We start from the raw sequence: 24,205 nt of genomic DNA, 5'->3' as shown, positions 1-24,205 counted from the left end.
AAAAAAAAAACGCCATTGTTAAGAGTACTTAATTGGGTGTGACAACTGTAAAAGGTTGGGGGAAATCTTAAATGTTAATCATAATACTGCTCTCAGTTTTAGAAATGTCCTTAAGTTCTTGTTCTATTTTAGAGGAACCAAAGTGAAAACTCGTTGATGGTAAATTATGATGTGGTTTATGAAAATATGAAAAAAATATGACTGGGAACTCTAGCTGTCCTATCCGCAAAAAAACTAGTGAAACAAAAAAAGCTTAACTTGACCTTAAATCAAACATATATACATTTGTATATTTTAGGTTAGACAAAATATTGAAGATGTATGTATTTTTAAAATCCTCTAATTTTAAATAGTTAGCTCACCGACTGCTAGCTCTTATCTTGTCAGAAAAGAGGGCTTTTGTCTTACACGGGTAAAATACTATGCGATCATTAAAGATTCTGTTTTGGAATTATATATAATATCATGTAGAGGTTCTCTTCTCATTCGGTTAAGTGAGAGAAGAGGCTATAGAATAGACTGTATAGTACCATTCCATTTTTGTAAAAACATGTTTAGAACAAAGAATATCTGATGAATATTAGTGGTGGGTAGTGGGATTATGACTGATTTTTATGCTCTTTATTTTTATAATTGTACCATCAAAAATTTTTTCATAATAAAAATTAATAAAAGTAATTTTTAAAGAAAAAAATTAACGTGTGTTTTCCTAATTTGCAAGCATAAATGAGCCTAAGTCTTTGCTCTACTACTGATCCTTTGAATTTGGATAGTTTGGATATTAACTCATTCTCCAGTATTCTAGAAAATAGTGCTGAATATTTTAACTTACCCTGTGAAAAGCTCCTTTGAAGGGGGAAGAATCATTGTCCCAGAATTTTCTTAAATTCTGTTCCAGAATTTTCTTAAAGCTCTCTGCATATACTGCTTTCCATAAAAATATCCACACTGCCTAAATATGTAGTCTAAATTCTCAAGTTTTCTTTTAAATACAATCATGTTGAAACTGAATCTGCTTTTCTTTCTTTATTGCCCCATAAATTTTTAAATGAAATCTTAGCTCCAGCTGAACTTGTCAGTTTACTATCTCTAAATGTACCTTCGCTTTCTTGCTTGTGTGCTTTTGCTTCTTTGTTACTTGGAATATTTTTTCCTGATCTTTGTTTAAGCAAATCCTACCCATTTTCCAATGTCCGGTTAAAAAACCATATCCACTGTGACATTTTGGCACTTACTATTTGTACATTTCTCAGATACCACCTGGTGTTTTTGCATTCATTTCCTAATGCCATTTTAAACTTCTTGAGAGCAAGAAAGCTTGTCTATTTCTATCCTCTAAAGCTTCTAGCATGGAACTCTGCACAGGGTAGGCGCTAAATATTTATTTGATAATACAATGCTGTCACTGGCTCTTCTGAATCTAAGTGTTGGAATTTTTTGTTAACCAGAAACACACTGCCAACAACAATGTGGAGGAATTAAAAAAATGGATAATTTGACTTTATTGTCTTGATATAGAGAGATGATAAAGAATTGACAGTGTTTTTTCATTGAAACTAACATAGGAGCTGAGGGTTAGTCCAGGACCCAATGTTAATTTCATGTAAATATTTCTTTCAAACATTTCCCATGAACATTTCTCATGGGGGTTATAGCATCTTTGTTCTTAACCTTACCAGAGACCCAGTTTATTCTTTTGCAGCAGTTTGTTCCCGGACCCAGAGATGTGAAATATATGATGTTGGGTTATATGGGTTACTCTGCTCCAGAGCATCTTAGAAGGTCATGTGGGATTCAGTGAGTCATAGTATGTAAAGTCCTTTGTGTTCAAGAGTTAATCTTTTTTTCTCCCATTGAAACATAATTGAGTTATTTTTCAAACTTATCTATGACTGGGGGCTACTTACTTGGCCAATGGTAGATACTTAGGGGGCTTATCTTTTTTTTTAATTGCTTTAATTTACAGATGTTTGCCAAGACTAATACAGCTGATGTAATACCTACCCTTTCCTGCTCAAGGTAGGTGATTTGTTACCGAATGAAAATACCAGGTACCAGTAGAATTAAGAATTGGTATTAAAAGACCCATTGGGTCATGAAAAGTAATATAATCCCAGACCCCAAAGAAATGATCTCTTTAATAAGTAAGAATTTTATTAGTACATAAAAAATGACGACTTATGTAATTGCTTCAGCCTAGCTCAGAATCACCTTAGAGCATTTTAAATATGCATAATACGCATGTGCCTGGCTCCCCGCCAGGCGATTTGATTCAGTAGGTTTTTCAGGTGGGGTTCCTAGCATGCAAAGTTTTAAAAATGCCCATCGGGTGCTTCTGAGTCATTGTAGCTAATTGTCATAATGGGGCATGTATGTGACACAAGATGAGAGAAATGGCATAGAAATGTCGGATAATAATGCGGAATGGGAATGGGAAATAAAAATGGGAATTGAAGGCTGTAAGTATTGAAGATCAAAAAAATAAAGGAGTTCAATTTTTTGTGTGTGTGATATTAGACTCATACTTCAATTTTGCCTTTCATTCAATGATTGTTTTAAATATATTTTGAATTAAAGCATGAAGAAGTTTGTTATTTTATGATTTTCAAAGTTCAGGTTTAAGTGCTAGGGTTCTCTCAGCATGAAAATTGCCATATCTATAATACAACTAAAGCTTGTTTCATTTTGTTGCTTCAGGCTAATAAATGAAGTAAAATAATGGAAAAAAGACCAGAATTTAAGGAAGTCTTTTTTTTTTTTTAAATATATATTCTCTCTTTCAGAGGCTGGTTTAATTGATTTATTTTCCCCGTAAGTGTGGAAGTCAGAAAGTCAGAGTTTCTCATAATAAGACGTAACAGGTAAGTGAATGTTATGGTAGCATTTTGATTTACTGTTTTCATTGATTTCAAGGCTGTGATTTCATTTTAAAGGTTGATTTTAATGAGTAAACTTTTTGTGTGTTGCAGGATCATCTTACCAGAGATACTCAACACATTATAGGATCATTCTGTTACATATTCTCCAACAGACACGAATGTTAAAATAACTAGAATTAAAACTTGATGAAATTATTTCTTACAATTCTGTTCGTACTTTAACAAAACACAGCCAAAAAACTGAAATTGTATTGATTTATTATTTAAAATAATTGTTAATTGTAAACACTTTGTCTCAGTGAATAAATTGGCTGTGTATCAAAGTTACTTGGGGAATTAAAAAAAATTTGAATTCTAGGCTCTTTCTCAGCCCTGCTAAATCAGAATTTTGGGGAATGATTTTGATATTCAGCCTGGCTTGTGAACCACTGCAGTATGTAATGTTGAAGGATTATAGTTTTAAGGGGGTAGGAACTTGGAAACTTTTTTATTTGTAGAGAAATCTCATTTCACCAATTGGAAAAAATTCCTCATATTTAATTTGGTTTATGTGGTTGTCAGAAGAGAAGTGTCTTGTGTTTTAGACACGAATTAGTTGTTACTTTGATTTTTAGCAACTCTTTCAGATAATTTATTTTAAAATCTGCCCCTTTTTGGACTAAGCAGAAAGTACATGTGTTATCTTTGTTCTCATGACAGAATTAGACGTCAGGTGTAACACTGGAGTCTGCTGCTCCCTCTGCCGCTCCCACTGCTTGTGCTCGCGCGCTCTCTCTCTCTGTCAAATAAATAAAGAAATCTTAAAAAAAAAAAGAGAGAGAGAGAGAGAGAAGAAGATGCACAGCTCTCCTATCTACTCCAGGGTCACCGATGGATTCAGCAGCTCATGGCAGCCTTATCTAATTTCATAATTGTTAGAAAGAAGAGGGGGTCGGACTCAGGGATGCATTTCTGTTTTCTCATATTATCAAAGCTGTTTTCCTCATGGTAGTAAGGAATGATTGTGTTTTTACCATTTCTCTTTTTTTTTCAGTTTGAGTATTCCAGGACAGTAGCCGCTTGACTTTGGTTATTCACCATGCAGAACAGACAAGGATATTGCAGTTATTGCTGCGTGCGCTATAATAACCTGGAACAGGTGAGAGGGTCCTGCTAATGTGCTTATACCTCAGAAGCCGTCGTTTATTTAATAAATTAAATTCATTTATTCATCCACTGAACAGATCATGTTGTGAACCTTCTCGTTGGTAGACACTGTTTAAGGTTCTCAGGATATGACTATGAGCCAATCCAGGTCCCTCTTTTCATGAAGCTTACTTTGTAGTGTGGTAAGACGGAAAATAAATAGTCATATACATTTTAGTACAAGATATGTCAGATTGGGATAAATGTTATGAGGAAAATAAAAGAAGAGAGTGCAGTTTTAGATAGGGTGGCCGGGTGAGGTGAAGGAAGTGACATTTGAGTCGAGATTTGAACGAAGTGTGGGGTCCAGGCTTGCTTATCTCTGGGGGAGGAATTTCTAGGTAGCCGGAAGAGAGAACAAAGACAGAGGCCCCAAGGCGGAGGGGTGGTTAGCATGCTAACCAAAAGCCAGCAGCCAACGGGGCTTCGGGGCTTCGGGGCTTCGGGCTTCGGTGCTGGTCAGGTGGAGGGCAGGTGTTAAGTGAGAGGTGAAGAATTCAGAGGATTAGATTCTATAAGACATCATGGAATAAGGGAAGGACTTGGAAGTTTATGCTTTCACACACAAATCTTTTAAGTTTTGCTGTAGTTAAATGTAGCTTTTTCTCCCTCATATTGTTGCTTGTGTTTTTGGTGTCATAAAAGATTCCCTAATCCGAGGTCATGAAGATTTATGCCTCGTATTTTTCTCTAAGAATTTTATAGTTTTTGTTCTTACATTTAGATCTTTGGTTCATTTCCAGGTAGTTTTTTTTTTTTTAATATATTGTGATTTTAATTACCCCCTAAAAGCCCTGTCTCCCAAGACAGTCACATTGGGAGTTAGAACTTCAACGTATGAATTGGGGGGGGGGCACAATTCAGTCTGTAGCAATTAAATTGATTTGAGTTTTAGTTGTTAAACCAGTTTTGCATCCCTGGGCTAAATCCCACTTGGTCATGGTGTTTAATCCTTCTGTATGTTCCTGGATTTGGTTTGCCAGCATTTTGTGGAGGATTTTTACATCTATATTCATAAGGGATATTGTCTGTAGCTTTCTTTTCTTGTGATGTCTTTGGTTTTGGTATTGGAGCTTCATAGAATGAATTGAGTAGTGCTCCTTTTTGTTGGAAGAGTTTGTGAAGCATTGTATATGGACATTTTGAAATAAGTAATCATGGTAATAGTAGCTGTAGTCTTCTGACCGGGATTGTTAACTTGGAAGAGTCTCAAGGTTTTCTTCAGTGTCTAAGCTGAGAATTGTGTCATAGGTGAAGTAGTAATATAACGAAGCTCTGGTCCTGTTAGTGCTAAGCTGTTTTATCATAAGTGATATCCAAGACAAGTTGTAATACATAAAAATTCAGCTGTTTAGTAGTATTTGTTTAATTGTCAGCAGTCATCATTTAAATTCATACTAAGGAAAAGTTTTTATTGTTGTGATTTCTACATCTCTGCCTTTTTACAAAAAAAAATACTTTCTAATGCTGGTTATAAACATGAGGCAGCAGGTAATAAATCTCAAAGCTCTCTTTAGTGTTTCTGTCACGATTGATAAATTATAGCATCACGTGACTGGAAGATTATTTGCTGAACTTTTGATATTAATAAAACATACTAAATCTTTAACTACAAGCTCTATTCAGTAAGCATTCAGTCTAACTTTTTCTTAAGGTTTAAAATAATTTTTAGACATTTGGATACTCATGCATTAAACAGACATTAAAAAAGACTTTTTTTTTAAGATTTTATTTATTTATTTGACAGAGAGAGACACAGTGAGAGAGGGAACACAAGCAGGGGGAGTGGGAGAGGGAGAAGCAGGCTTCCCGCAGAGCAGGGAGCTTGATGCGGGGCTCGATCCCAGGATCCTGGGATCATGACCTGAGCCGAAGGGAGATGCTTAACGACTGAGCCACCCAGGTGCCCCTAAAAAAAGACTGTTGACAGTCAAAGTAATTTGTGCTAAGTATAAAGGCTTCAGTAAATAAAGAAATGGATAAGTTTCATGGCTTTGGAGAACTTTAAAGGCAATAGAGAAATACAGAGCCTAGATCTAGGTGAATATTCAACAGAAACAATGGAAGCCAAAAGGTAGAATACAACTACCAACTTATAATTCTATGCTTAAGAAATACATCCTTGAAAAAAAAGGTGAAATAGAAATATTTTCGGAAAACAAAAATTAAAGGAATTTGTTGGCAGCAGACCCTTACTGAAGGAAATCCTAAAAAGAGTTCTTCAGATAGAAGGAAGATGATTCCAGTTGGAAGCTCAGAGAGATGGGAAGGCATGAAGATCAATGGAAAGGTGGTAGGCAATCTAAATGAATAGTATCTTGTAGGAGGGAGTCACAACAGTGGCATAGAAACTGGAAAGAGAGTAAATCAAGTTAAGTCCTTGCTCAAGAAGAGAGTAAAGGTAATAAGTAATTTTAGATCTTGGTAGGTCAGGGCTGCTTGTTATAATGTTACCACTAATAGACTAGAAAAAGAGGCTAGCCTATAACTAACTGCCAAGTTAACAGAAAGGGGAAACTTGGAATAATAAAAAGCAATCCACAAGAAGGCAAAAAGAGGAGAAATAGGGACAATATTGGACAGGCAAGAACAATAAAACACAGATTTAAAAGTAAAAACAGATTAAATCCAAATATACCAGTAGAATATTAAGTGAAAATAGACTTGGTGCTATGAATTAAACTATATTTAATATTTTATTGGAGATTTAGCCAGGGGAATAAGGAAAGAAAAATTAAAACGACAAAGATTAGATAAAAAGAAACAAAACATTATTTGTACACAGTGTGATTGTGGACATAGAAAATTCTAAAGATCTCTGGGTAAACCGTTAGAATTGATAAGTGAGTTTATTTTTTGTTTTTTTATTTTTTAATTTTTTTTTTGGTGAGTTTAAAAAGTTTCTTGGGCCAACATAAAAAGAAATTGTATTTTTATTTCCAATGCCACACAGAAAATGAGATTTAAAAAAATGCTTACAACAGCATCAAAGAACATCAACTCTTCAGGAATAAATATAACAAAATATGTATAAGGTTTTTATATAGAAAAGTATAAACATCGAGAGAAATTTAAGAAAAATTAAATAATTGGTGTGATATACCGTGTTCATGGATTGAGAAAATCAGTATTATAAACATGTCATTTCTCCCCAAACATATATATTGATTCAGTGAAATTCCAAACAGAATTCCAGAAAAATTAAGTTTAATGAAAATTAAGCCTATTCTAAAAATATGTATGTACATGCAAAAGGCTAAGAAGAACCAGGATAATCTTGAAGAAGAAGAACAAAGTCAGAAGTAATAACTATCCAAATTTATTACTAAACTACAGTCTTTAAGACAATGGTGCAAAATTAGAAAGATTATGGAAATAAACCAGAAACTTCAGAAACAGACATGTGGATATTTGATTTGTGACAAATGTGGCACTAAAGAATGGTGAGGATGGGACGTTCTTCAGTAAATGCTACTGGGTCGATTGGCTAGCCATATGGAGAAAAAGAAATGAAACTCTATTACTAAATCATCCTGGATACAAAAGTCAGTTCCAGGTAGATAGATGGTAGATGTAAATATTTTAGGTAAAACAGTCAAGCTTCTAGAAATCAGTAGAAAATCTCCATGATTTTGAGGTAGGGAGAGATTCCTAAACTGGTAACAGAAAGCACCGACAAAAAAATTGGTAAATTGGACTTCAGTTAAGTTAGGAAGCAGTGAGAGATGATTAAAGTAGAAAAGTGCCTTGTAACTATTACTGGAAAACACACACACACACACACACACACACACAAATAAACTTTATGAACACCCCACCCAAAAAAAGTGAAAAGGTAAGCCACAGAGAATGATACTTGGAACATAAAATTGAAAGAAGAGCTCATGTTCAGAATAAATAATTTCTGTAGTTTATTAAAAAAAAAAACATGCACTTGACAGGAAGAGACTTGGACATGCTCTAAAAGAAGATATCCAGGTGGCCAGGAAAATGAAAAGCTATCACAAAAATTGCAAATTAAAGCAACAGTGATATAACATGAACCCCCCTCTTCAGTAGCTAAAATTAAAGAGACTGACAATGGCAAGTGTTGACGCGGAGAGAGAGGAATGGAAACTATGAAACATTGCTGGGGAGGGTACAAATTGGTACAGCAACTTTGGAAGACTAGTCAACAAGAGGGTACTAAAGCTGAGCATGTGCAAACCTTATGACCCAGAAGTTCCACCCTTAGTAATACACTCAATAAAAATGTATGCACGTGGGTGCCAAAAGTCACATAGAAGAAAGTTTTTTGCAGCATAATTTATGACAGCCATGAGCTGCGAATGATACAAATGTCCATCAGGAATGGAATGAATAAATAATATGCGGTATATTCATATGATGGGATACTATACAGAAATTAAAGCAAACAGACTACAGATGAGTATTACAGATGTGGAGTGAAAGAAGATGAATGTAAAAGAGCATATACATTGTATGACTACACTTAAATTTAGAAACTTTCAAACCTAATCTATATTGTTAAAATTTAGTAATAGTTAATTTGGGGGAAGAGGAAAGGAATATTTGATTGGTCTGGGACATTAGAAGGGTTCTGAGTGCTCATTAGTTTTTCATGGATAGATGGTTTTGGATGTGTTTATTGTGTGGTAATTTATTGAGCTATACATATGATTTGTGCACTTATCTTTATGTAAATGTCAACTAAGAAAATTTAAAGACACTGACACCTTCTGGGCTATATAGTGTGGTGTTTTCTGTGGTTTGTGTCAGTGTAAATTCTCCATTCATGTTGCCTTTTTAAAATTTTTACTGAGGCAGAGAGAGGATGAGGTTGGATTTTAATTGTTTGTTTCCTTGTACCTTTGTTCCCTTCATGAAACAGGTGGGCTAGGGTCCTGGACAATGGGGAGCTTTGAGGCCAGAGGATCTTGAGACTGTCATGATTCAGACTGTTACTGGGGCTAAGGCAGCATCAGAGTAGACCCCTGAAGTCAGCATGGAAGGAGAGAACTCCAGGAGTTGTAATAGTGATCAGGAGCTGGCAGCCCAGTTTAAGTTCTTTCGGCATCTTTACTATGGTCTTTGAAGTATGACTTTCCCCGGGTATTGTTAAATGAAAACATGTTACTAAATTGTCAGTAACTCATGTTGCAAATATGGCATTAGCAGTAGTGTGATATAGGGAGAGAAGATAAGCTTTAGAGGTAGATGCAGATCGAAATCCTGCCTTAATTGTTACTGGCTAGATACCCGGCTTGGGGCAATTTACTCCAAATCTTTGTGCTTTAATTTCTTTATATCAAAATGGGGACAAGATTCATACTCAGTAAAAATTCGATGAGATTACTGCGTCGTGAATGGAATAGCACTGTTTGATATGTTATAGGTGCTCAGTAGATGTTAGACTTCTTTCCCATCCCTTTTGATAGCTCACTAAATAATACTTGTGAACACAAACTGTTTCTGTGGAGAGAATTACAAAACAAAATTCTGTGTATTTATTCCAGAATTCTGTTTAAGTGAGGATTTGTAATCTCTGAAGAGAAATGATAGACTTTTTGTGTATTAATCTTCAACTTTTACAAATACAGTGATCCAACCCTCTTCTCTCTTTGAACAGATTTTTATTATAAAAATATTTGCTTGGTACAAATATAAGAATTTATAATAAAAAAATTAAAATTACTTTTTAAAAGATTTTTTAAAATTTATTTATTCATGAGAGACAGAGAGAGAGAGAGAGAGGCAGAGGGAGAAGCAGGCTTCCGGCTGAGCAGGGAGCCCGATGCGGGACTCGATCCCAGGACCCCGGGATCACGACCTGAGCCGAAGGCAAATGCTTAACCATCTGAACCACCCAGGCGCCCCCAAAAATTAAAATTACTTTTAAATGTACCTCACAGATGTAAATGCTTTTAAGATTTTGGTGTATTTTCTTCCATTGATTTGTCTGTACATTTCATTTTATTTTATTTTTGTTTGTATGTTTTAAAACCACAGTTTTAGGTAAGAGTATACATGTGATTTTTGCATCCCCCATTTTTCTCTTACTATCTAACATTTCTCCATGTTATGTAAAATTTTTTGTATTATTTTAGATAGTTTCATAGTATTACATCTTAGGTCATATTATAGATTTTCCTATTAGACACTTTGGAGATTTCCAGTTTTTTGTTGTTATGCTGTGATAAGCAGCATTTTTTGCATAAAGCATCCACATTTAGGATGATTTCCTTAGGGAGAGATTTAGAGAAATGTCATTACTATATCCAAGGGAAAGATACTTCTATGGTTTTTAGATACACATTCTAGAATTGTTTTGCAGAAAGACTCTATCAATTTATACTTCTACCAGGAATATCTAAATGAATCCATTTGTGAAACTCTCACTACTAATGAGTATTACCTGTTTAAAACTGTTTAGTGTGTTTTTTCTTTTTAATAGCATATGTCCAGTGCTCAGCATAGATACTTGACCACACAGAATCGACAGCGGATGGGCACCACTAGCTTGATGGAACGTTTCTTGCAGGACGTGCTCCGGCACCACCCATATCATTCTCAAGAAAGCAGGTAAAGTAGCTGAGTGGAATTCTGTTAGTACAGAGTTATTATATGTTATACTCGATGTTTGTGTGAACTCTCTAGTGCTTCTTAAAATGAATCTTTTCATTAAGGAATATGAAGTGAAATTTTACCTAGTAACTTCTCTGCTGCTATCTGAAAATTTTTCTAGCTTAAATAAGAAATTTCACTCACCACACCATGCTTTTTTCTAAAGAGAAGTCTTAGGTCAATAAATAGTTACACATCATTAAGATGTCCTACTAAGTATGTCATAAGATTAAGCAAGGGTAATGGTGGGGGCAAAAATAGCCTTTAAAAGATCAGGAACAGACCAGCTGGTGACTGTAGCAGAGTAAGTAAAAACTAAGTCAGTTCCACCTTAACTGAATTATTTGCTAACTGAATCGAAGAGATAGCAAATAGAATTGGCTTTTGAATGATCTGTCAGTGTCTTGATAGCTTTCTCTTGTATCAGTGTTTTGGTTGTTTTAATAAAAACAAATATTTTGATAATATTTAAGAGTTAGTGTCCTTTGTCAAAGAAAAACATTGGTAGAACATTAGTTTAACAACTATGTGCAAGTTTGCAGCTACAGCTGTATGAGATAAAGCAAAACAGATTACTAGCATATCTGTGCAGAATAGTTGAGATAAGCACCAGCAGTAGAAAAAGGATATTTTTGAATGCTTTGCTTTGCAAGTCACAACCCAGAATTTAGCAAATGGAGAAAAAGTTTAAATGGGGAAAAAGTTTAAAAAATGTTCTTTCTCAGCTGTTGGAAAGACAGATTATGTTGGGGTCAGTATAAATTTCCAGTTTATAGCTTGTGTAAGGAGTGCTTCAACAGACATATTTGTACATGCAGCTATTTCTGTGGTGTAGATTCCTAGAACTTGAACTTATGGGCTAAAGTTTCTGAGCCTTAAAAAATACTTTTTTATCTTTTAACCTTTCATTTTGGAATAATTTCAGGCTTACAGAAAAGTCGCAAAACTGGCACAAGAAATTCTTGTATAACTTTCCCCTGACCTCTTCAAATGTTAAATCTAAAATAATGACAGTACAATGATCAAATCCATGAAATTACATCGATGCCATACTATTTATAGACCTTAGTCAGATTCTGTCAGTTTTCTTACTAATGTCCTTTTTCTGGGACCAGGATTCAGTCCAGGATCACACATGGCATTTAGTTGCCCCATCTCCTCAGACACCCTTAATCAGGATCAGTTCCACAGTCTTTGCTTTCAAGCCTTAGACACTGCTGGCCAGTTATTTTCTAGGATGTCCCCAAATTGGAGTATGCCTGACATTTTCTCATGATTAAACTTAGGTTATGCATTTGAACAAGAATAAATTATAATTGGTGTTGTGCCCTTCTCAGTGTATTAAAGAGACCCATGTTGTTGTCATGTCTCATGGCTGGTGATGTTAACTTGGATCACTTAATTAAGGGGCTTCTCTACTATTATGTTACTCTTTTCCCCATTATAATTAGTAAGACTTGTGGAGAAGTACTTTGAGACTCTGTAAATAAATACGCTGTTTCTCATCTTATTTCCACCCGCTTATTGTAAGCATTAATTGATGATTGTTCCCTGAAACAGTTATTACGTGTATTAATTAGTCTTCATGAAGAAGAGCTTTCTTGTTCCCTCACTTATTAGAGTATCTATTTATATCATTATAAACTCATGGCTGTGTCTTCTGTGGGTTTTAATCCTTTACTCTTACTTATTTTCTTGCTCAAGCTGTGTGTGGAACTTTAAAATTCTTGAGACTCTTCCTTAGAAGGCTATGCCAATTTATATACAATTTATATAACATACATATACACCAGTAGTCTATGAGAGCGCTCATTTTTCTGTCACTCTTGCTAACACTGGGATTAGCAACTTCTTCCCTCCCCCCCCCCATAACATAATGGGCCAAAAAAGCGTATCCCTTCGTTAGCCTTTATTTACTTAAGAGTAAAATAGAACATCTCTTTATATATGTTTATTAGCCATATATTTATTTTATGGATTGTTGTAGATGTTATCTGTTTTTCTATTGAATTGTTTATATATTTTGGATTTGTATTCAATATTTGTAGATAATAGTCCTTTGTATTTTAAATATGTTATAATTATTTTCCCAACATCTGTCATATGTCTTTCATCTGTGTGTATTGTCTTTTACCATATAGAAATTAAACATTTTGACATAATATATGTAAGGGAATTTTCCTTTATGGCTTCTTTCATGTCTTTTTCTTCATGTCCTTATTTCTGCTTTTAAATATTTTTAATCTTCCTGGAATTTGTTATTATATGTGGTGTGAAGTAGGACTTCTTATTTTTTTGTGAAAGTATATTAATTATCTCCACTGATATAAAATATCACCTGTTAGGGCACCTGGCTGGCTCAGTGGGTAGAGCATGCAACTCTAGATCTCCTGGCTGTGGGTTTGAGCCTCATGTTGGTTGTGGAGATTACTTTAAAAACAAAAAAATGTCACCTGTAACATAAACTAAATTCCTCTATTTGTGTATCTGTATTTTCCCATCAGTATATCTGATTTTGAATTCCATTTTCTTACCTTGAGTTTTTTAATCCCTTGCTAACACATTATTTATATTTATAAACATTCTAAATTGTAGAGTTTATTTTTAAAAATTTCTTCCCTTCCCCCCCTTATCTAGACGTTGTAGGTTTTTGTATTATTTTAGCCTTCTTGAAAGTCAGCTCTTGCTTTATTTTTGTTTTCTGTTTATTGGTTTTTCTTTTTCCTAATTAATTTCCTCAAATTTCCTCGGTGGGGGGAATTTGATTATCTTTCTTCCTGAATTAAGTGCTCATTTAGTTAATTTGTGCCTACTAATTCTTTTTTTAGTGGAAGGTTTAAAAGTGTGAGGTTTCCATTTTGATCACATCTCATAGATTTGATATGTAGTTTTTAAATTTTACTTATAGATTTCAAAAATTTAGCACAAGAATTATATAAAAGAAAGGGTTTTTAATCTTTAATGGTTAGATTTTTAGAGGGCTTTTTTGTTGTGAAATTAGTTTAAAATGAATAGAAATATTGGGGCACCTGGGTGGCTCAGTTGTTAAGTGTCTGCCTTCGGCTCAGGTCATGATCTCAGGGTCCTAGGATTGAGCCCCCCATCGGGCTCCCTGCTCCGCGGGAAGCCTGCTTCTCCCTCTCCCACTCCCCCTGCTTGTGTTCCCACTCTCGCTGTGTCTCTCTGTCAAATAAATAAATAAAATCTTTAAAAAATAAAATGAGTAGAAATATAGATTGTGATTTCGTTGTTAATTTTAACCACATGCAAATACAGATGCAAATCAAAGCATCTAGATGGTGATTCCTAACTTTTTTGGGATTTTGCCTAATTTGGTTTATGAACCTGCCTTACTTCCTTTTCTTTGTGAAACATACAAGATTAATTTTGAGAATGTTGTGATAGCCTTTAAGACAAATAAATGGAGATGGTCTTCTTAGGGTTCTGAAAAACTAGGGTAAAGTGGTGATTGTACTGCAGTTTTATTGATTAGAGTTCAGAAGTATGAAACCTTCTGGAATTTTTTTGCCCTATCATATTATTCTGATATCTGGGTTAACTTTTTAATTTTACAAATACCAAAAAATGTTCTTTTAGTGTTAATTGTGATAAATTTTTATGGGAAAGAAATAATGATATTTATGACATCTTAAAAAAAGTTACATGTGGCTGACACATGTATATGTTTCTCTTAGATGATTGAAGCATCTCAAATTGAAAAATATATAATAAAGGTATTTTTAGGTGTTAATCTATTTTAAAATTATTTATTTTAAAACATTTATTTTTAAAGATTTTATTTATTTATTTGACAGAGAGAGAGAGACAGCAAGAGAGGGAACACAAGCAGGGGGAGTGGGAGAGGGAGAAGCAGGCTTCCCGCCGAGCAGGGAGCCCGAGCAGGACCCTGGGATCATGACCTGAGCCCAAAGCAGACGCTTAACGACTGAGCCACCCAGGCACCCCAAAAAACTTATTTTTAATAGACTACATTTTAGGACAGTTTTAGAGCAACAGAAAACTTGAGAAAGTAGTACAGAAGAGTTCCTATATACCCTCTCCACCTAGTTTCCCTGTTACTAACAACTTAGATTAGTATGGCACATTTGTTATAATTAATGAACCAATATTAATACATTAAGTTCTGTAGTTCATTCAGCTGTTCTTAGTTTTTAGCTAATGTCTTTTTCTGTTTCAGGGTCCCATCTGGGATAACCATGTTCCATTAGCTTGTCTCCTTAGACTCCTCTTGGCATTTAAAATTTTTTTCCGGGGGGGGAGGGGTAAAGGGAGAGGGGAGAGAGAATCTTAAGCAGACTCCACGCCCAGCACAGAATCTGATGCAGGGCTTGCTGTCATGACTGTGAGATCATGACCTGAACCGAAATCAAGAGTCAGATGCTTAACTGACTGAGCCACCCAGACGCCCCTGATTTTAGCCATCCTGACAGTGAGGTGTGAGGTGATATCTCATTGTAGTTTTGATTTGTACTCTCTGATGATGAGTGATGTTGAGCATCTTTTCATGTGTCTGTTGGCCATCTGTATGTTTTCTTTGGAAAAATGTCTATTCATGTCTCCTGCCCATTTTTAATTGGATTATTTGTTTTGGGGGTGTTGCGTTTTATAAGTTCTTTATATAATTGGATACTAACCCTTTATCTGATATGTCATTTGCAAATATCTTCTCCCATTTGGTAGGCTGCCTTTTAGTTTTGTTGATTGTTTTCTTCACTGTGCAGAAGCTTTTTATTTTGATGAAGTCCCAGTAGTTTATTTTTTCAGAGACATATCTAGGAAGAAGTTGCTGTGGCCGATGTCAAAGAGGTTACTGACTGTGTTCTCTAGGATTTTAATGGTTTCATGTGTCACCTTTAAGTCTTTAATCCATCTTGAATTTATTTTTGTGTATGGCAGCATTATCTACAATAGCCAAATTATGGAAACAGCCCAAATGTCCATTGACTGATAAATGGATAAAGAAAATGTGGCACACACGCACGTATGCACACTGGAATATTACTCAGCCATAAAAAAAATGAAATCTTGCCATTTGTAATGACGTGGATGGAGCTAGAGTATCACGCTAAGTGAAATAAGTCAGTCAGAAAGACAAATACTATATGATTACACTCGTGTGAAATTTAAGAAACAAAACAAATGAGCAAAGGGAAAAAGAGAGGCTAACCAAGAAACAGACTCTTAACTATAGAGAACAAACTGATGGTTACCAGAGGGGAGGTGGGTGGGGGGAATTGGTGAAATAGGTGATGGGGATTAAGGAGCTCATCATTTGTGATGAGCACAGGGCGTTGTATGGAAGTGTTTAATCACTAAATTGTACACCTGAAACTAATGTTACACTGTATGTTAACTAACTGGAATTTAAATAAAAACTTAAAAAACGCAACAGTGTGTTAAATAATAGCTAACATTTGTGGATGATTATATTTTCCAGGCTTTTAAAAAAATGCTCTTTACATATAACAACTAATTTACTCCTCAAAACTATCTCATGAAGGAAAGTAATATTCCGTTCTTTTTTGGGGAGAAAACTGAAGTCTAGAAGGTTATGTAACTTACATAACACTTTTTACTGTGTTTACCACTCTGATAACTGACAAATGATATATGGCTTCTTTTTTTTTTAACAGTTTTTTATGTTTAGGAGCCATTTGTGTTTATTAAGTAGCAATTGGTGGAGCTGCGTCCACCTTCTGTGCTGATTTCCCTGCCTGCAAATACGTACAGGGTACAGCCTCATGTGATTGCCTTGATTCTTTGTCCTCTAACAAGAGGGCCCAGGATAGAAAGAAAATAACATTATTGTGCCTTTATTGTAACATTTTAAATAGATATTAGAGTATTTTTATGGATTCTCCCCCCTTCCTTTTTAGATCAACCCAAAATGAGAGACTTCTTACGAATACTGCGTCACCTCCTGAAGTGGTTCCTGTTGATGATTCTGTTTCTGAAGGAGCGACTGAGGATGCTGCTGGAGTCAAAGGAGAGAGCTCCACCAAGGGTTTTGAACCTAGTAAAGAGTTGCATTCTAGACCCAGCAAATCTCAGGAATATATACAGGGTGTTTCAGTTAGACCATCAGTTATTCAAAAACTGGAGAAGGGACAACAGCAGCCCTTGGGGTTTGTTCAGAAAATTGGGAGTGGCATGAAAGAATTTAATCCAGTTGGTATTGGCCAAGCTACACATACTAGACCAAGCTTAATATGTCCGTCAGTGATTTCTAGTGCTCCTGCTAGTTGTTTAGCTGGAAGTTCCTTTGATAGACCAGTTACAACTAAAACTACTAGGTTACCAGCTGCAACCAGTTCAGATTCAGGCAGGAAATGTGACCCAAACACAGTTGACAGATATGTTGAACAGCCAGACAGGGGCTCTAGAAATCCTGTGCTGTCATCCAGTCTAGAAACTTCTTCAGTTTCCTATCAGAAACCTAAAGAACCAAATAGGAAATCATTAGGTACAAATTCAGATGAATTGATTATACAGGAAGATGAAAAATCTCCGTGTAAAACTTTGTCAGCTGGCGCTAAAGTCCGTGAATTTATGGGCACTGAAGGCTCCTTAAAATCTGAATCTCTTTCCAAATTAGCTGTCAACCAAGGAATCAACCTGAATAAAAGTGGCATGCCTTCTAATAAAGGAATCTTTGAAGATGCTACTGCAAAGCACCGTGGGAAATTCTTTTCTGATACGGATCATACCCAAGAGGAAAAGCGTTTGGTTTTTAATAAGTCAGCCTTTTTGGGACAGAAGAGCTCAGTGATTTCTGAAGTGAAGTTTGCTCGTGGCTCTCTTCAGTCAGTGTCTGATCAACCCGAAGAGGCTGCGCAAGACCTTTGGAAGGAGGAGCAGATTGACCAAGAAGATAAAAACTATGAATCAAGAGCTTCTGAGATGAGTTTTGACTGCAGTTCCCCTTTTCATTCACCGACTGACGAATCTAAGGTGACTGCCAAAGAAATAAACCTTTCAAAGGAAGCATATGCTGATTTGCAGTGTAAGAATAATAAATCTTTCATTTCTGAAATAAGTTCTGATCGTGACGGCTCTCTTCCGTTGGCTACCAACCGAACTCAAGTAATTGTTAAAGGTGTAAGGGTTCAGAAGGCAAAGCCTATTAGCCTGGTTGATGAAAGCTATGAATCTAGTGATTCTGAGATTAATTTTGAATGTGATGCCTTACTTCAGTCAACCAATGACTACCCCCAACAACCTGCAAAAGAAGTAAACCTTCCTAAGGAGGAACACATTGACTTGGTTGATAAGAACTATGGATCTAGTAGCTCCGAAGTAAGTACTGATTCTCCATTTCCTCTTCAGTCAGTGGGCGACCGACTCCCAGTGGCTGCCACAGAAGCAAAACTTCAGAAGGTTCACATTGGCTTGGTTGATAAGAACTATGGTTCAAGTTGTTCTGAAACAAGTATTGATAATGATGCTTCTCCTCAGTCAGTAGTTGAGCATCCCCACCTGGTTGTCAAAGAAAGAAACCTAAAGGATAGACAGGGCTACCTGAAAGATAAGAACCTTAAACCCAGCAGTGCTAAAGCCCATCTTGATTATGCAGTCTCCCTTGAGACAGTGACTGATGAATCTCAGAGGGCTGTTGAAGAAATACATCTTCTGGAGGAGAAGAATGAACCTGTGGATATGAACTATGATTCTCACGGTTCTGAAATGAGTTTTCACACTGATGCTCGATTAGTGGCTGGCCAATCCGGAGTAATAGTTAAAAAAGTGAACCCCCGAGAAGTAGCTGTTGACTTGGAGGATAAGAGCGTTAAATCTAGCAATTCTGATCAAAGTTCTGATTCTCGTGCTTCTCTTTATCAGTCAGCTAGTGATCAACGTGAAATAAGTCTGAAAGAGTTAAATGTTGACATGGAAGTTAAGAGCTATGGGTGCTCCAGTTCTGAGTTGACTTTTGAATCTGATCCCCCTGCCATGTCAGGTACTGAGCAGTCTGAGATGGACATGGAAGAAATAAGAAAAAGGCACATTAACTTGGAAGGTGAGCACTCTGGGTCAAATAGTTCTGCAATAACTTTTGATTCTGATATTCTTCTTCGCTCAGGAGTTGACCAGTCTCAAGTGGCTATTTATGTGGAGGAACCTAGTCCTCTGGAAAACAAGACTAATAAATCTTGTGTTGCTGAAATAACTTTAGATTCTGATATACCTGTTCATTCGGGGACTAATCAACCGGAACTGGCTGTTAAAGACATAATCATTCAGAAAGAAGAATATATACACGTAGGGAGGAAGAATGAAGAACCCAGTGGTTCTGAAATAAGTTTGGATTTTTATGTCCCTCCTCATTCAGTGACTGACCCTCCTGAAGTAGCTATGGAAAAGCTAAATCTTCAAAAAGAAGAGCAGATATACTTAGAAAATAAGGACAATGAACCTAGTGGTTCCAGATTAAGTTTGGATTATGGTATTTTTCATTCAATGACTGGACATTCTAAAGATCCCATTAAAGATATGAACCTTCAGGAAGAGCACATACACTTGGGAAATAAAGGTAATGTGCCTAGTGTTTCTGAAATCAGTTTGAAATCTGACATTTCTTATCATTTAATGACTGATCATCCTAACATAGCTGTTAAAGAGATAAGCCATCAGAAAGAACACATACACTTACAAGATAAGGATAATGCACTGAGTGTTTATGAAACAAGTTTGGATTCTGGTGTCCCTCTTCATCAGTCAGTGACTCACAAGCCCGAAACAGCTGTTAAAGAAATATGGCTTCAAAAAGAAAGACATGCTAAATTCAAAAGTAAAAGTGCTAAATTTAGTGGTTCTGAAACAGATTCTGACATCCCTCATTATTTAGTGACTGAACCTCAGATAGCTGTCAAAGAAATCAATGTTCAGAAAGAAGCACGTGTTCTAGAAAAAAAGAGTGATAACTATAACAGTTCTGGAATAATGTTTGGTTCTGATGTCCTTCCTCACTTAATGACTGAAACACCTCACATTGCTGTTTTGAAGGAGGACCATGTTGCCCCAGAAGGTAAAAGTACTGGCTCTAGAGGTTTTGCAGTAAATTTGGATATTGGTGCCCCTCTTCATTCAGTCATTGGCCAACCTCAGCTAACCCGCTTGAAGGAACAGAATGTTCATCTGGAAGATAAAAAGCGTGAATCTAGTCATTGTAAAATAAGATACGATTCTGGTGACCCTCTTCAGTTATTGACTGGACAATTTCAGGAAGTGGTTAAGAAAACAAACCTGAGGAAGGAAGGGAAAGTTGTAATGAAAAATAAAATGGTTCAAACTAAAGGTTCTAAATTAATACGTGCTTCTGGTGTTTCTCTTCAGTCTGTGGCTGATAAACCCGAAGGGGCTATTAAACGAGTAAACCTTGAGAATGAAGGTCATGTGAACGTGGAAGATAAGAACAGCCAATGTAGTGGTTCTGAAATGAGTTTGGATTCTGATTTCTTGGTTGAGTCAATAATTGATCAACCTCAAATAACTATTTTGGATCAGGACCATATTGAGCTAGAAGATAAGCACAGTCAATCTGGTGGTTCTGAAATGAGTTTTGACTCTGAGGATCCTCTTCAGTCAGTGGCTGAGCAGGTTAGAGAAACTGTTAAAGAAATAAGCCTTTGGAAGGATGAAGTTGATGTGGAAGATAAGAGGGATGAACCCAAGGGTTTTGAAATGGTGTATGATTCTAATGTCCTTTTTCAGTCAGTGGCTGCCCAAACTGAAGAAGTCGTTAAAGGGATGAACCTTTGGAAGGAGCATGTTGACTTGCAAGGGAAGATTGTGGAACCTAGTGATCCTAAAATAAATTTTGATTCTAATGAATCTCTTCAGTCTGTGGCTAATGAAATTCAAGATGCTATTGCAGAAATAAATCTTCTGAGGGAAGGACATGTTTGTCTGGACGATAAGGGCTATGAACCCAGTGATTCTGAAATAATTTATGTTTCAGATGTCCCTCTTCAATCAGTGGTTGAGCAACCACACCTTTTGGAAGGGGAACATGTCAATTTGGAAGATAAGAGCAATATCGCCTGTCCTGAAATAACTTTTATTTCTGATGATCATCTTCAGTCAGTGGCTGACCAGCTTCAAAAGTCTGTTAAAGAAGTCAGTCTTTGGAAGGAAGACCATATTTACCTGGAAGATAAGAGCTATAAACTAGGTGACTTCGAAGTAAGTTATGATTCTGATGTTCCTGTTCACTTCGTGACTGATCAGTCTCCTCTGGCTGTCAAAGAAATAAACTTGCAGAAGAGGGGTCATCATGACCTAGAAGATAAGAGCTGTGGACCCAGCGTTTCTGAAATAAAATGTGATTCTGGTATTCATTTTCAGTTAGAGGTTGACCAATCTCAAGTGGTGTGCAAAGAAATAGATCTTCCGAAGGAAGGGCATCTTGGCATGGAAATAAAGAGCAGTGAACCTAGTGATTCTGAATTAATGTGTGATTCTGATGTCCCTCTTGAAATAGTGGTTAATGAACTTCAAGTGTCAGTTAAAGAAGCAAATCTTCGAAAGATGCTATTTGTGGACCTGGTGACCAGTGATAGTGATTGTGAAGTGATTGCTGAGTCTGATATGCCTTTTCAGCCAGTGATTGACTCACCTCACATGACTGTCAAAGAAATCAATTGTATAAATACGGAAGGTTATGATCTAGAAGGTGAGTGCTGTGACTCTTGTGGTTCTGAAATAGGATATGTTTGTGAAGCCTCTCCTCAATCACTGGTACACCAATCCAAAGAGACTTTCAAAGTAGTAAACCAGAAGAAAGACTATATTATTCTGCAGGAGTCAAGCTGTGAGTCTTATGGTTCTGAAATAAATTTTCAAATAGATCCCCCAGATCGGTCTGTGACTCTCTCATCACAAGGGTCTGATAAAGAAATGGTCAAATATATTGACTCAGAAGAGAAGAGTTGTGGTTCTGATAGTCCTAAAACAAATTTCAAATGGGAAGATGATTCTCAGCCAATGGCTGACCAGCTTCAGGAAGAAGACAAAGGAATCAACATTTGTCAGAGGAAAGGTCTCGAAACTATTGGCCGAAAAGATAAGCACTGTGAATCTACTGTTTCTGCAGTGCGTTGTAATGCCTCTTCTGGGTCAGCAGTCCATCAAAGGGCTAGTAAAGGAAAATTACTGAAGCTAAAACATGCAGATCCAGAAAGTATGAGCTGTGAACCATGTGGTTCTGGAATGAGTTTTCAGTGTGATCTCTCTCTTCAGTCTGACAATGACCAGCCTCAAGAAGCTGTTAATAAAAAGGGACTGTATAAGAAGATGTCTCTGGACCTAGAAGAAACAAACCGCGATTCCCATTCAAGCTCTATTTTCGTGGTTGATCCTGTCAGGAACCTGGAAAAGGCAAAGGAGGTAATAGAAGAAAATCCGGATGAACCTGTTCTTGAAGCCTTGCCCCATGTCCCTCCTTCATTTGTAGGGAAAACATGGTCTCAAATAATGAGAGAAGATGACATGAAAATTAATGCTCTTGTCAAGGAGTTTAAGGAGGGTCGTTTCCACTGTTACTTTGATGATGACTGTGAGACCAGGAAAATAAAAAAAAAAAATTTGAATGAAGGAAAAAAGATTACCTGGACTGACCCGAGTCAGGACACTGCAGCAATTCAAGTTCTTTCAGATTGTGATGATAATGCAGGTGGCATTTCAGATACTGATGACTTTTCAGTGGCCTTAGATAAATCTAGCCATCATTCTACAGTAAAGAGGCCTTATTATGAACAATCATGGCGACTGGCTTCTCGATGTCAGGCTGTAAAAGTCAGCCATGGAACTCAAACCAATTTCACAAACCAGTCAGACACACAAGACAGTGGACAGGAGGACGACTCACCAACAGGGAAGCGTTCGCTTCTACAGGACAAAAAAACAAAAAAGAAAGTGAAAATTGGGACACTTGAATTTCCTGAAACATGTACTAAAGTTTTGAAGCCTTTGCAACCCAATGCCTTAGTCTACGTTATTTCTTCAAATATGAAATTTCAGGACAGTGAAACTGCCAACTTCTCTAAAAAATACCGCACCCCCAGAAGTCGAGATGTTAGCATAGAGTACAAATATAAACGGAGCTCCTTTAATTACTATGACCCATTGAATAAGAAAATTGTAATTAATCCTCCACTGAGCATAGATGTATCAGACCCTGACAGAACTAACTGGCTTCAAGCTCATCTTAGCGACCTGAGCTCCAGTTCGGGTGAGGAAGATGCTGAAGACTGTGACCCAACAGCTGTTTTGACCATAAGGGATGAATTACTGGCCTATCCGGGGGCCCCCGTTTCTCCTGAGCCAATGCCAAGACCAGGGACTTCGAGCGCTGGTGCAGCTCCAAAGGAAAGTAATTTCCAGGTAACGCTTGTCGACCGCGATGCCGCCGGGACCTCTTCAAAAGCAGTTACCCGTAAGTTCTTAGAAGGTAGAAAGAAAATTCACAGGCGGAGGATGACGACGAACGATAATAAGCCAGGTGTCCCCCAGAAGGTTTATAAACCAATTAGTCTCCACCCACAACCCAGAATCGCTTCAGAAAAACGGCCAATTTGGATTCAGACCAAACTAAATGATATAATTCGGAAGTATCTTTCAAAATACTCGGCCTTCTTGCGTCGCAAATATCAGTCCAGGAGCGCCTTTATTAGACTGCATCTGAAGAAGAAGAACCGCGACGTCACTAAGTTAAAGAAAGCGAAGAGCCCCACCCACATGGTTTTGAGGTCGTCGGTTTCGCGGGTTCCCTCGGGTCCGCCGGGTTCCTCCGTGCCGCCGGGTCCGCCGGGTCCGCCGGGTCCGCGGGGTCCGCCGGGTCCGCGGGGTCCGCCGGGTCCGCCGGGTCCGCCGGGTCCGCCGGGTCTGCGGGTGGCGGCTGCTGAGGAGCAGTTAATCGCTGCCCCCGGCTCTACTCCCAAGCAGCCTGGGCAGGGTTCTTGCCCCGCTGCAGGAAGAAAGAGGAATGGTGGTAAAAAACGCCCGAGGAAGAAAAGAAGAAAGCTTTCTCGACCTGTGAAGATATATGCTTTGAGAAGCTTATATTCTCAGGTACCATACTCTGATAGGATGAGGACTCGGCTATCAAACAAACCGCGGGCTAATGAGACCACCTAGAAGTGTTGAGGCTAGCTGAGGATTCAGTACTTCACTTGAAATATATTTGTGCACATAGCTTTCCCAGCTTTGGTGAAAAAAATGTACCTTCAACTATTTTGCTACAGACATTATTTTTCAGAACTTTTATAATTGATTTAAAATTAGTGTTTAAGGTCCTTTTTTTTTTTTTTTGAGAGTTAAACGCATCCTTCGTCCATTTGCCGTAGAAGAGCTTCATCTTAATTTATATCCATCATTTAGCACAGTGTATATACATTTTTTTCTCCCTCAAATCATGTCCCTCTTACTTATTTTTCATGATTGTATTTCATGTCAGCAGGTTATAATATTGCAAAAATGAATGTGGCAAACATTAAATG

General features: G+C 36.9%; 1 protein-coding gene across 1 annotated transcript; it reads left to right on the top strand.

Annotated features, from left to right (window-relative positions):
• Positions 1 to 3,957: 3,957 nt before the first annotated feature.
• On the top strand, positions 3,958 to 23,843 carry ZDBF2 (zinc finger DBF-type containing 2). The gene is made up of 3 exons (XM_028112176.2): positions 3,958 to 4,017; positions 10,519 to 10,646; positions 16,586 to 23,843. The coding sequence occupies exons 1-3, from the start codon at positions 3,958 to 3,960 to the stop codon at positions 23,841 to 23,843; spliced, it is 7,446 nt and encodes a 2,481-aa protein (XP_027967977.2).
• Positions 23,844 to 24,205: the final 362 nt, after the last annotated feature.

This window comes from Eumetopias jubatus, unplaced genomic scaffold, assembly GCF_037043125.1.
Source record: "Eumetopias jubatus isolate StellerSeaLion01/CBP00866 unplaced genomic scaffold, mEumJub1_p1.0 scaffold_3, whole genome shotgun sequence".
NCBI lineage: Eukaryota > Metazoa > Chordata > Mammalia > Carnivora > Otariidae > Eumetopias > Eumetopias jubatus.
This window is presented reverse-complemented; position numbering and strand designations above follow the sequence as displayed.